This window comes from Pelmatolapia mariae, linkage group LG20 (assembly GCF_036321145.2).
Source record: "Pelmatolapia mariae isolate MD_Pm_ZW linkage group LG20, Pm_UMD_F_2, whole genome shotgun sequence".
Classification (NCBI taxonomy): Eukaryota; Metazoa; Chordata; class Actinopteri; order Cichliformes; family Cichlidae; genus Pelmatolapia; species Pelmatolapia mariae.
In genome coordinates this window covers 35423396-35437087 of record NC_086244.1, presented here as the reverse complement: position 1 = coordinate 35437087, position 13692 = coordinate 35423396, and the positions used below count along the sequence as shown (strand labels likewise).

Sequence of the window (13692 nt, the reverse complement as noted above, 5' to 3'; positions counted from 1 at the left end):
TCCCCCAATTTATAAGCTGTTCATTGAACTTTCTGGGTGAAATTTTTTTTATTTTGGTATGTTCAGTTTTTTATGTTGTCCATTTTGTATTTTTACGTGTCCTTTATAAAACGTAAATATTGTAAAGGTAAATGTATTTTAGTCCGCCGCAATTGTACGTTTGCTGGCGTCAGTTATTCCGGTGTTCAGCAAGACCACCGGGATATCGACATCATAACACATGCCACTGAATTTTGGGAGCAACAAAAGTATCTGAAATGATTTCAAATAATAAAGGAACAAGCAACATTTACACGCATTATCCACCACACCATTATTTATGACAGCACTGCTGGAAGTGGTTAACAAAAAACTGTGTTGGGGGGTTGTAATGCAACATTTCTGTCTTGTTTACAATAAAAATAGTTTACCGTGCTTTTATTTGACTTCCAGTTTCCCTCATGCTGTTTCTGTCGAGCTTGACGCGCTGACTGTGAGAAAGTTTGCCTGAAGCCTCCAAGAGAGACGACGTCATCACCTCAACTCCTGCAGCTGTCAACACTGAACAAATACTGCTGTCTTTAAGTGTCCTGGGAAATCTAGACACTGGGTTAGGAGCTCCATCTTTGCGATCGCATAACTGGGTGTTTAATTTATGACGTTTGTGATGTAGAGCTTTAGCCTCTCTAACGTAATTGTGAACTTTAGACTTTATACCTTGTCTCAAACTTGATCTTGGCAACATGATTAAATGTGAACTCGGTTCATTTAGGTTAGAACAAATGCTGACTTTCTCATCATGTTTTGACTTATAGCCTTAACAAAGGTAATTTTGCTGTTAAACGTTAAATAAACAAGGTAAACAGCTTTCAAGAAATGTCTTAAGGCAACACAGCAGGACAAGATCTTCCTGTCGGGTAAACAATTTGGCAACGACCACAGAAATGCAATTGCACCGTTTATTTCCTTCCATTCTTATACACGTTTCTCCAGCTGAAAAAAAAACATACTGTAATGTGCAAGTCACAGATGTGCAGATTATAAAAGCATTTCTTCCTTTAATAGAGAGAACATCTGTCTTTTAAATGGTCAGTTTCTTTGAGATTCCACTGCGATAAACAAACGTAGAAACTTTTCCACATTACAAAAGAGAGTAGTGTCTAAGTAAGGGTGGGTCCGGTCTGTTTACTCAGACTTCAATCCCTCCTTGATGAGGTTGAGCTCGTAGCACAAGGTCTCATAGCGGTACGCCATACGGATCTGAGGCACGTTGGTTTTGCGGATGTCATTGCCCTCTGGACCCTCTTTGAGGTAATCCTTACCCAGGAAGTGGCACTTCTCCTGCAGCGCAAAAAGAACCCCACAAAGAAATGTATTAAGGGGCAATTACAGTCAAAGTTCTTCAAACCACCTTTGGTAGTTCTCACTATAGTGTAACTAAGAATATATATATTTTGTAATGTTCTCGTGGCTCTTGTTATTCTCTTTGACTCAAGTACAGACTTGTAGGTGTGTGTCTGTTTTGTCATTCAAAAACACCGCAATGCGTGTTACCTCATCAGAGAGGGCGCTCTGAAGCACGCTGTTCCTGGCAATCTCACACATGTCACAGGTGCTGAGCTTGAACACCTGAGCTGCAATGGCATATTCTTCCATTAGAGGTTCCTGTGGACATAAAAAAAAAAACAAGACTTACACTCTGATATTACTGAATACTCCTGTTTCAACTTGAGATCATATGCAATGGATTTCATTAAAAAAAAACAATTTTGCACACAACACCAATTTATAGGATTTACAGAATGTGTTTATCGTCAATGCTGACCATCGCTGATCTACATATTAAACAATAAACACCACAACAGGCTGCGTGTATTTGTCTATGTTGTCACCAAAGGCTCAGACCTTGGTGTAGTGGAACTGCATGGGGTCATCGGTGGACAGAGACACCACCAAGCCTTTCTTGTGGAACTCAAGCAGCGGGTTCTTGGCATACTCAAGGAACAAGCTATTGTTGCTCAGTGGGGACATGGCGATCGGGATCTGGCTCAAGACATACAGGTACTGCAGCACGGGGCTCTGTTTGTGAAGGGTTGATGGGAAAACAGTGACTTTACAAGCTTCATATTTTTAACAAATATAACAACACAAAATATAAATAGGCAATAAACAATGTTTTAACTTGCTCACAAGAATCATGCCAAATCTGAAATTGAACTTTACACTTCAATACTAGAATTACAAGTCAGTTGTATCATTGGCCACATTCAACTAAAGAGTTAGGCTGACATAATCTATCACTGTTAACTTGTCAGATAGATATTATATAAAATATGGTGTATAGACAAACACAAGAAAACCAATTTTCTACTTTGATTAGACTTATATTGTGTTTTAAGACTATTGTTATGGCTGCTTGGTCTGGCAATTGCCTGATCATGCATATGAATTAAAGTGCATTTTAAGGCAAATGAAATGCTGCATTCAGAGGACTGACCTTCTTGAGGTTAAGGCCATGAGAGATGTTGTCAGCAGTCATAAAGGCAGCCAGCAAGTGGGTTATGGCACCAGCCTCACCGCAGTGAGGCCTGAACATGAATGTGTTCATGCCCCTCTGTCTGGAGAGCAGAAGAATAGGAATGATACAACAGAAAGTAGCAGACATACTCAGACAAGAGTTAAATATATATTCACTGTAAATGTTTAGCGAAAATAATGATCTCTGACAAAGAAATCCGAGTGCTTGAATCCAATAGGATGAAAAAAGAAAATCCATGTATGGAAATAGCATTACTCACTTGCGCAGCTGGTTGAGGGCAGCGATATTGGCATACATGTAGTAGATGTAGTAGGTGTAGGAGGGGTTTTTGGCGATGTCCCACTCCTCTGGTTTGGGGCTTTTAGTGGAGAACATGTGGCCACTGTGTTTGGACTCATCATCCACACTGTCAAAGCCTGTCACCTACACATTAAGTAGAAAACAATGGATTATCCTGGGATTATACCGTAGTATTCGGATTGAATTTGCCATCTTTTCTACAGCTATATCTTTATGTGTGGATTCAAGGTTCAGCATGTATTTTTGTGTCTGAACAGTGACTCACATGCTTGAGGAAGATGCTTAGCTCTGGACTGGACTGTGGATCAATGGTGGCCTGGAACACAGGCAGGAAAATGTTCTCCAACATTTTGCCAAAGTGTGGCACAAAGTTTCTGCCTCTGAAGATGTCGCTGAGATAGAACATGGATAAACGGCATTATTTAAATGAAAATTTCATCCATCCTTGGTAGCAGTAGAGGTAGCTTTAGTATTTGAACGCATATTCTTTAATGCAGGCAAACAAAAAGAAAAAGCATGAAATGTCTCTCTGACAGTTTGGTGTGTTTATACAGAAGAAAGAGAAGACTGAAAACTTACTAGATCCTAGGTATTTGAATCATCCATTTGAGGTTTGGGGAGTAAACCCTGTGCCTGACGAACCAGTTCGAGAGCTTGTTCCACTCGTTGGTGTTGCAGCCATAAATGGACAGACGGGGCTCAGCATACTGGTACCTGGCTTCCTCGAGATCATTAGCTACTTCCTGGTTTTCCCGAAGATCAAATCAAGTTGAAATTACCAGGTCAGTGTATACAATTGAATATTAATAAAGTAGTTATAGCAACCTTGATCTTCAGCTGCCAAAGTGACAGTTATACAGTTTCACAGAGAAGTCGTTTGAAGAAATGTTTCATGAAACCAACCTTGATGATAGTGGCAAAGTACTCTCCATTGATGTGATTCTCTGTCTTCAGGTACAGGTCACGCAGCTCACTGGCTCCTACTGGGTTGTACTTGGCGTTGAACTTATCGAATCGCTGGAAGGTTTGTCTACCCTTCAGAGAAAGATACAAGATGATACATTTAGACCAAAGAAGTTCTAAAACTGAACAGGCAACATGACACATTTGGTTTTAATAAAAGTGTTTGCTTTTATAGAATACAAACTTTTTGATATTTAAACATTTCCTCAAGAATTAGAAAAGAAGTTTATCCTGATTCAGTTTTCAGGTTTAGCAACATATGGCCTACAGAGGTGAGGCCACATGTTGCTCACCCAGCAGCATTTTTTCTGCGCATTGGTCATTCATGGCATAAGTCCTGGTAAATGGTTAATTTGGCAGCACTATAATCTTTATGTTCTTTATGTTATTATCTGACTATTACATGTTTTTATTCTCATCTTGAACACTTAATTGCTTTCATGGAAATGTATCCTGGCAGTATGTGGGCCTTGTTACTTTACTATACTAAAAGTCTTTTATTAGTAGTTAAATTATTAAAAAAAAAAAAAAAAAAAAAACCCACAGCGTGCACATCCAGTGAGTCCACAGTGAGGTCGTATGGATGCAGGTTAAGGGACTGAAAGAGCTCCTTCATGGTGACCTCCTTCCCTTTGAGGTTGTGCACTACACGTTCAGCATCCACACGGTAAGACTTTTTGATAAAGCGCAGCAGGTGCTTCTGGTTCATGCAGGCAGCAGCATGGATGTGAGTGTCAACCTGGAAAGGAATAGAGATGGCAGGGTGATCAGTGAGGTTTTTGTTTGTGCAATGTAATACATGTGATCGGTCACAAGAGGGAGCTAAAGACACCACGAGCTGCACTGCAGCTGGAAGTAAGGAAGACGATAGAAAATGTGCGAAATGATCATGCACAACAAATAAATAGGACATTACTTAAACTCTACTACACATTCCAATTAAAATCAGTACAAAGCTGTTGATAGTCACAGACTTCTGAAAATCCTGCAACTGTGCTAATCACATTGGTATTTTATTTTATGTCACTTCACATTAAATTGACAGAAGGTTTAAAGCAACTACCTTTCTGCAATTGTAGAAGTCCCTATGAGGGTTCTTCTTCACCTCTTTCATCTCCTCCATCTCATTCAGCATCTCATGCACATTGAACTTGGACATGAGAAACTTAAGACGGCGGTGAGTGTAAGTCTTTCTGCAAAACAAAGTGGAAATAATTGTGCTTTGATAGCACTTTCACCTAGGAAGAATTACAGCTACATTACAAAAATGAGGAGAAATTGTGTTGGCACTTTTTGAAATCAGATGAATTTCAGTTCTAAAATCTAAAAACAGAGTGATGAGCACTTTTAAAGCACTCACGTTGGGCCCTGCGCAATAAGAGCGATGAGGAAGTTCATGTCATCGATAAAGGTATTGAGGTCTGGGTAGGGCATATCCTTTGGCTGATGTTTGTCAGCAGCTGCAGCGTCATTGTACACATAAATCACACCGTCCTTCATACGAGCAACATAGCCCAGATTCTTTGGCAGGTTCTTGACATCAAAAGGGTCTTCCCCTTCTTTTGGAGGACTTGTGAAGACTGAGGATAGTTGCGACATATAATTAAGTACACATTTCTACTTAAGATCATTTCAAATCATGCTAACCCTGATCTCCTTTTATTATCACCTGGCTCCAATTGTTCTTCCGGTCTGAAAGACTCTCCTTCAATTTGACGCAGGTACTGGGAGGCTGTTCTTGGGAAGCGCTGGAAGGCCAGTCGCATGTACTTCTCCCTGATGGTTAAAGCACGGTACAGACCCCTGCATGCCAGCTCAAAGTCATCCATGGTCACCTGAATAGCACATACGAGAGATAACAGTTAACTGTTAAACAATGTGGAATTGATGAAACACATTAGCCCTGTGTCAGACTGGCTTCCTGTCCAGGTTGACCCATAACAGCTGGGATAAGCTCTAGTACCCCTGCGACCCTAAACTGGATAAACTGGATGGATGGATGAAGCAGATGGAGACTATACTGTTAAAACAAATTTGACTACTAGAACTTTTTATTTGTTCCAATCTCATCTCAATGGAAATTTTTTTTAAAAAAGAGCATATACTACACAATCAGTCATTTGCTCTGTGTAATGTTAACACAACATGTTACATATGCAGTGAACAAACCTTTATCTTAACAAATGTGAGGCCCAAAGTAAGTTAAAGCAAAGTCACTTCCTCCAAAGTTTTCTCTCGCTCTACTGTAAATGTCAAACCAACGGTGGTGAAACCTGAAACTTTAGCGTACTCTCAGATGAGCTCCACTCATGGCCTTTCATAGTGGGAGGTAGCCTGTGAGGACACTCACGCACTGACAAAATATAGTCAGTGAAATTTATACTCACCACTTCTCACATTCATGTCTGCTTGACCCAGTTTGAATGTGCTACAGGTAGTTTCAATTTTAAAGCTATCAATACCAATTCAAACCCAATTCAGGAGTCGCTGCAACTGAAAAGCCAGTCTGATTGAAATGCATGTCAGTCTTACCAAGCATTTGTGACATAGTGCTTAGTAAACTACTTTCTTCTAAAATTCAGTTCATGCTATAACTTTTATAAGCTTTAAAGACTTTTACCTTGTCGCACCCAGAACCACCCCTCCGAGTGACATCACAATGTGCTAATACACTGTGAAGTTACACCACTGGACGAAGGTGTTATTTATGGTTGACCTCAAAGTGTAACACATAAGAAGTTTAATGTTTTTTAAGTATGCGAAAATAAACAGTACCCCAGCAGCATAGTCTCCAATGACGGCCACTCTCTGAAAGTCAGGCACTTCCAGGTAGGTGGGCGTGTCCACTTCCACTGACACTACAGGGGTAGCAGCTGCCTGGGAAGCAACCGTGGGCACAGCCATGGTACGGGAGCGCTTCTTGCTGTGGAAGATAAAATAGTGAAGTCTGGCTTAATTTTTCTGTCAAAATTGATAAAAAAGGAATAGAGATGGCAGGTTATGTAATGATTTTTTTGTTGTTGTTGTGGTTCTATCAGGAAGCAAATCATGATTTTGTAGCATCACTATTCAAAATCTTCCATCTTACCGTTTCTGCTCATCATCATCAGTGTGCAGATGGTGGGCCATCTCATGATGGATGATGGGACAGTCCTCAGCCACATCAAACATGGAGATTTCATCACGGACCGTCTCGTCTTTGGTCTCAGAAGCAAAGACCTGCTCTGCGAAGGCCCTCATCTTGTCATCGGTCTCTGTGATGCACACAGAAAGTTTAAGTAACAGAAATGCATTCCGTTCATATAACATCATGCAGCATCGAACTAAACTAGGCGGGCCACATTCAGGATTGCCTGCTATGATCTACATTACTAAATGACAAAATTCTAAGGAGGAAAATCTTGGACATGATGTACTGCATTGCATTGCATTCACAGCATATTCCTCAAAGATGTGTACAGGCTCCAGCACAAGCATACATGGCAACAGACTGACTCAGTCACTACAACTGGGAAACTCTGACCTCCAGTATAGCCTGCAAAAATCATGCATATTGAGGGACTACACTGATGAAGCACTCCAGGTCCACTTCTCTTTATAATTGCGTAATTGCACCTAATCCGCCACAGTGTAAGTGGCTCTTTATTATTGTTTTTGATGAAAATATGCTAAAAAATATATACGCACACACAAAGACTAACGCAAACACACACACAAAAATGAGACAGTGACAATGCAAAGCCTTTGTAGCTCTATTTAACAACCCACTGTGTACAAAACTACTCTCTAGACCAACTCAACTTTTTTACATGCACTTGCAAGAGCCAACACATTCTCCTCTAAGGTGACATCTCTAGCATACAGTTTGATACCGAAGTGACTTTGGCTTCCATTCGCCATCCTCCATACTTACTCTGTTGACCTGATATACCCAGCAAGAGAGAGAGATGCATCATGGGGAATAAAACCCAGAAAAGAAAGTGTTAGGAAAAGCATTGGTTAGAAAATATTATGCAGAAGGTTATACATGAATAAACCCCAAACACTTTATCGTTATCCACAGTACGTTGATATCAAGTTGTGTAATATAAAAGGCTATATATATATATTTATATAAATAAAACAACATAGATTAGAAAATGCATGCAGTAGCAAACCTTGCACACATGAATAATGAAATTAAATGTTGGACCACTTGTGATAAATGGGTAAGTGACATTAATGTAAGGCACAGTGTGAGGATATGTAAGGATTGGACACATGGCTGTTAAAATTGATTAAGTGTTGCAACTGAATGAAATGCAGGAGCTGGACAAAAAACTGCTGACCACATCTTCAAAATACACGCAGAGATTGTTTCATTGTGTCTCCGCTCCCAGTGGAGCAACATGTTTCAACTAAAATGTGCAGTATGGTCATGCATATAAGGATGCACTAACTGTGTGGCCCTGGGATATGCTGTCTGTGCCAAACGGTTTGATTGTCCCTTTAAGTTCTTGATATGTGCATTGCTGTATGTTAAGCTTTCCGTGGTGGCAAAAAGTCATTTATTAATGCAAATGTTCATTTTCAGTTCAGTCCTCATGGATCAAGCTGTTTGTGGAGAACTGATATTGAATGTGAACAGTTTATTAATAAATGCTGTCAATTTGGACTTTATCCCATCATTTCCTTTTTGTGTTCATTCGCAAAAAAACATGAGAAAAGGTTGCTTTCAAATAAAAAATGCAGGTTTGGTGATGTGACTGCCTCACAACTAGGCAGTGAACCATGCATTTTGAAATACTTTAATCTGTATTTCAAATTCCCTAATTCATTTCCCATCTAGATACTTACTTCCTCCCTCTGGTGAAAAAGCAAAAAAGTCCCAGTCGGGTGGGACAGTCCAGGTTAAAGAGGAAACAAAACATGCCTGGTTATATCTCAGAACAACAATAACAATGAAATAAGTGTGTTAAACAACTGTTGAAAAAAAATCATCCATAGTGGCTTGTGGAGCAGGTTAGGTCTCTTAGAAAACTGCATAATACTCCTATCGCCATAGCTAAATATCACCTTTAGTAAACTGAATTAATTGGTTCGATCATTTCCACATTATTTGTCACTCAACGTTGTCTGTGGCTGATCAATAGGTCTTAAAATCAGTCACATTTTACCGCATTAATTGTTGCAAAATAATTTGCAACAATTATTTTTAATTGATAAGTTTTATTAATTAATACAACTTAATTCTATTAGCTGTGAAGTCAAACCTGTCTGCAGGTGGTCGGGCTTCAGCATTTCTATCTTTTCACCTTTTGAAAGACTCTTGCATAATGTAACTGGCTGGTTGCCCTGTGCCTGGTGAAGGCAGGCCTAAAATTAGCAACTATTACTGCAGCATTCAAAATAGTATTAATGACAGAGATTTTATGTGGTGGGCATGTACTACAAGAAGGATCACAATGAAAGTACAAACCTAGAAAAATTATCTGGATGGCAAACACAATCTTTGTGAACATGATGACAAATAGCATTCATCGTATTTCCTTTCCTGCTATTTTTACTGCTGGTAGTAAACCACAGGTGCATTACCAAAAGCTGATACACACCCATGTAGTACAATACCAATGACTATATACCGCATGCTTAAAATAGATCTTATAGATATAAAATTGTATTAAATAATTTGTGCATATTAACACTAGTTAGCTAGTGTTATGCAGACACAGATCACTATCTCACGCTGGACGTATGTGCATTTTTAACCCCAGTGAAGCTGCCATTAAAGCTGTCACTGCCACCCATAAGGAAGATACCACTGGACTGGCACAGCTAAACAAATGTGGATTTATTGCCTAAACAGTTGTTTATACTACATGCTGCACAGAAAAGTGTGACCAGTGTAATATAAAATCAGCACATCACTTCATCTCAGTCAGAAGGCAGCAGGGGGACATCTTTGTCACCCTACTGCCTTCTGACTGATCTTCTACTGGTTTGCTCATTTCTTTAAAAAATGTCCAAACCTCCCCTCTGTTAGTGTAGTATATATGAAGTCCCTGTTTCATTTTGCCCAAACTGACCTGGAACCAAAACTTTTGGCATGGTGATGGTCTTCAGTTAAACTATCCTGAGGACTGGTAGCGGGTGGTCAGGCACTGGACCACTGTAGTTGGGAAGTGTGGAGCCCCGCGCTTGCTCTGGGCAATATTAAGCACCCTCTGCTCAACTGTAACCAGAACCCGCTGTGGCCACATGAAACATGCCTTGATGTAATAGGGAACTCATATGTGTCTAGATCTATTTTAAGTCATCTGTGTGCATACAGGACCCCCCCGGCTGGCATAGTGTTTTGACAAACTGACAGGTATTTGCATACATGGGGACTCATCTTATGAAACACCGTGATGGCTGCATGAGTTACTGTGAACATGGTAGGTGGTACATAAGATAGGCTGACTTATAAACCACTTCTTGGCATAAATTATAATTAGCGAGGAAGAAGAAGAAGGAGGAAATTAGAAGGAAGCTCACACCCACATTGCCCTGACTGCACTGTTAGTGTTCCATCATTAGGTGGTAGAGACAATAACATTCAATTTCACATCAAAGTGTTTCCTAGCACAACATCATGGCTATGCAGATGACAGTCAGCTCTTGTCTCTGGATTTCACATCTCTATCCTGTTGCTGAAGCATCCCATGCATTTGTCAGATTCTGTGTGGACTATTGAAATAATGAGCCAAAAGTAAAGTCAAGGATACGCTGTGAAGTGCTCAAAACTCGCTACATCCTGGCAAGAGATCACTCCTACTCTCGGCTCTCTACATAGCTCCCAAAGTCCTGCCTTAAATTCAGTCATTCTTCTCACCTACAAGTCCCTTCACACTCCTGCCCCTCAGTACTTCTCTGATTTCCATCGTCTCTAAATCCCTTCCCATAATCTTCGATCCCCAGTCACTGCTGGGTAGGTGTTCATTCTGCTCACCAGTTGGCAGACTCTGAGGGACATAGCTGTCTGAAGTCTCCCCCTCCCTTCAGAGATGCTGAAACCCTAATACAACCTAGCATTTGGTCTTACCCACAAAATTTTCCTCATTTGATTTCAAAAATACTTTACACAAGCTACATTTTAAAGCTTTTAAAGCTATAAGGGCTAGACCAGTATTACTGAGATGCTGTTTAAATGAGAAAATGTGACATTGCTTAAAGAAACACAACACTTCACGTCCAATTCAACGATTCAAATATTTCTCAGCAAAATTACCTTAGAGTCACGTGAAAAAGAACAAGCTAACCTCACTGAATGATTACCACCTTTAGCAGCAATAACCTGACCTAATGCATCGCTATCGTAAGGTCCTGCCCCAGAATTTCGATCAGATTGAAGTCTGTACTTGGACAGAGTATTGCATGGTATCACCTTTTAGGCATACCGTACAGGTGTACTTATTTTTCACAGGACTGCATATACATGTTTTAACCTGTGCACAATAATATGCGTTTAAGTAATCATATACAACCAAGCCTATTTTCTGAGCTAAAACTCATACAGATTTGGGTGTGCAGCTTCCAGTTGCTTTTGGCTTTCAAAAGAACGTGCTTTGAGCAGGAAACACATGAAAAACAAGCACAGCAGGTAACGGTTAAGATTTGCTAGGAGGCACTGGGTTTATGCAGCTTACTGTGGATTAAAAAAGTCAAAATAAAATAACAAAAAAAGTTTAACCAGGAGAAAAGCCTGGGGCCTCATTGTAATTCATGAAATGAAAATATGCCAGTGCTTCCTTGGGATATATTCCTTCAGTTGTCATTGCTGTTGAAGTTTTCTAATGTAGTTTTACTGCTTTATCACAAATTAAATTCCATTTAACTCTAAAGCTTTTGACAGAATCAGACAAAATAAAAATGAGTCTATCTGGAGGGCTAAATACTGCAGGATACCAGGATATATTATGATTATTTTTTCAAAATATATAAAGTTGATTTGTGTTGCACACACTCCCATTTCCCGATGTCTGTGCAGCTTGAAGACACAAACCGACAAGCCATCTATTTTTAGGGAATGTGATTCTAAATGTCAAGGTTCCTCTTACTAGTTAAAGAGATCAAGTTAGAAATGGGCAGTCAGTCAATTCAGACTTTGGGAATTAAAATGCCAGAATGGGAATGTTTAAATTATTAAAGGTGAATTAAGGATTTTTTTTTTAAATAATTTAAAATAGGTCACAAATTTCACCAAAAATACCTTTGAAGTATTTAAACTTCACAATCTTGTTTTACATTTCCTTGTATTTGTAATGACAGGTTTCTTCTACTATTAACTTAAACAGAAGAGATGTTTAATCCTCTCAAACTTTAGCTGGTGTGCCCAGTTTGCACAAAAATGCTAACTAAAGTGTTACAGCTACATGCCTCAGTAGGAAAAATCAGTGCTTCCTGCTCAAATGCCACAAGGAACAGAGTGTATCGATATGCCACATGAGTGTGAACTTCAAGGATAAACAGCTAAAGATGAGTGGTAAAATGACTGATTCAATAATTTCTTCTTTCCAGACAGATCTACGCTCTTCAATATGAACCTGAGAGGTTATTGGCGGCTGTAGCCTAAATGTGATTTAGACAGGCAGGAGGGAGCAGAGTGTCCAAGTTTGTCCATCTCATATTACTCCTATCATCATCATCCAAACTGTCAGACACTACCAAATTACAACAGGTGTCCCAGTGTCCGGCTCCTGCTCTACAGGCGTTCTTTGGATCTGGCTATGCAGCAGTTTCCTGTGATTTCCACATTTCCCCTTAGTTTTGGGGATATATTGTAGGAGATTTTAAGAAACACCAAAGCACGAGTGTAAACTGTAAATATAGCACACAAACAACCGAGTGATTCCTATGGATAAATAGTCCAAATTGGTGTTACATGATATTTGGGATTGAACATTACAAGTGCAATGTTAACACTGTTCTACCTATAGTTCCTCTAAATGAATAAAGTCTTCCCAACATCTACAGGATATTCATCTGCTCCTCTGAAAGCTGCAGGGAGGCCACTGAGTCTAAATGTACCAAGAACAAGATTAAACTTGTTCTTCTAAAAAAAAAAGTTCTGGTGCACAAGAAAGAGTCTGCTCTTTGCTCACATGTGCTGGTGGAGGGCTGCAGTATGTTGTGTTTGGATTGTAATCACACTTCCTGCTTGAAAGATAAAGAGGAACACCCAGAGCTAACATCTACCGCTGGTGAAAACACACATCTGGATTCATGTATGGATTTGTCCTAAAACATGGTGAGATTTTCATCTAGTCTGTAATTATGAATACACAAGATCAATTTTAAATAATAAATAATAAAAGCAAATGCCCATACTGAATGCATGCACAATACAACATTCACAGCATATACTCGAGATGCGAAGTCTAGAAATATGTGTTTCATTTCATTTTAATGTTACTATGAGCATGTTGCCCGGGGCAACGTGTCAAGGTTTATATCGCTAAACATTTAGTAATATAGATCTGGTTTTTCTGTGTTTTCCTTTTTCAGTGGAAAGATGCAAGAAGGGTGGGATCAGAAAGTGTCCCTCAGTGATGTGTTCAGGAATTTTAATTGGTCTTAATTGCTGTACTATTCCTCCCCACCAGAACATTCACTTCCCCAGAACAAACGTGTGCGAGCATCTGTGCTGCAGACAGGACAAAGAGGTAAGTCTCTACAAGATTTTGCCATGGATTTTCTGTAGCAAATGCCCCTTTTTCTGTTATTATTTATTTACTTATTTAATTACCAGAATATTCCAGTTATGCAGATGATCTTAGTTAGAAAGGGTCTTGAAAGACTTGCTTAGATGGATCAGTTGCTTGTTTTGACACCACATTTAGTCTATATAATAATAATTCTTATTATTTTTAAGATGTTTCCTATTACAGGAC

The 13692-nt window shown here is 39.5% G+C and overlaps 1 protein-coding gene across 5 annotated transcripts; it reads right to left on the bottom strand.

The window, feature by feature from the left end:
* Nucleotides 1-1164: 1164 nt before the first annotated feature.
* On the bottom strand, nucleotides 1165-9868 carry ampd1 (adenosine monophosphate deaminase 1 (isoform M)). Of its 5 annotated transcripts, none has more exons than XM_063464311.1 (16): nucleotides 9843-9868; nucleotides 8812-8813; nucleotides 6870-7035; nucleotides 6557-6704; nucleotides 5451-5616; nucleotides 5142-5361; nucleotides 4845-4974; nucleotides 4326-4520; nucleotides 3722-3853; nucleotides 3398-3561; nucleotides 3084-3210; nucleotides 2778-2941; nucleotides 2477-2597; nucleotides 1885-2058; nucleotides 1534-1644; nucleotides 1165-1320 (listed from the first exon to the last, which is right to left on the bottom strand). In XM_063464311.1, exons 1-16 carry the CDS (start codon nucleotides 9866-9868, stop codon nucleotides 1165-1167), a joined length of 2202 nt encoding a protein of 733 aa, XP_063320381.1. The 5 variants fall into 5 exon arrangements, with proteins under 5 accessions (XP_063320381.1, XP_063320379.1, XP_063320380.1 ...); XM_063464309.1 differs by lacking the exon at nucleotides 8812-8813 and adding an exon at nucleotides 8221-8229 and having other exon boundaries at nucleotides 9847-9868; XM_063464310.1 differs by lacking the exon at nucleotides 8812-8813 and adding an exon at nucleotides 7695-7703 and having other exon boundaries at nucleotides 9847-9868.
* Between the last annotated feature and the right edge of the window lie 3824 nt (nucleotides 9869-13692).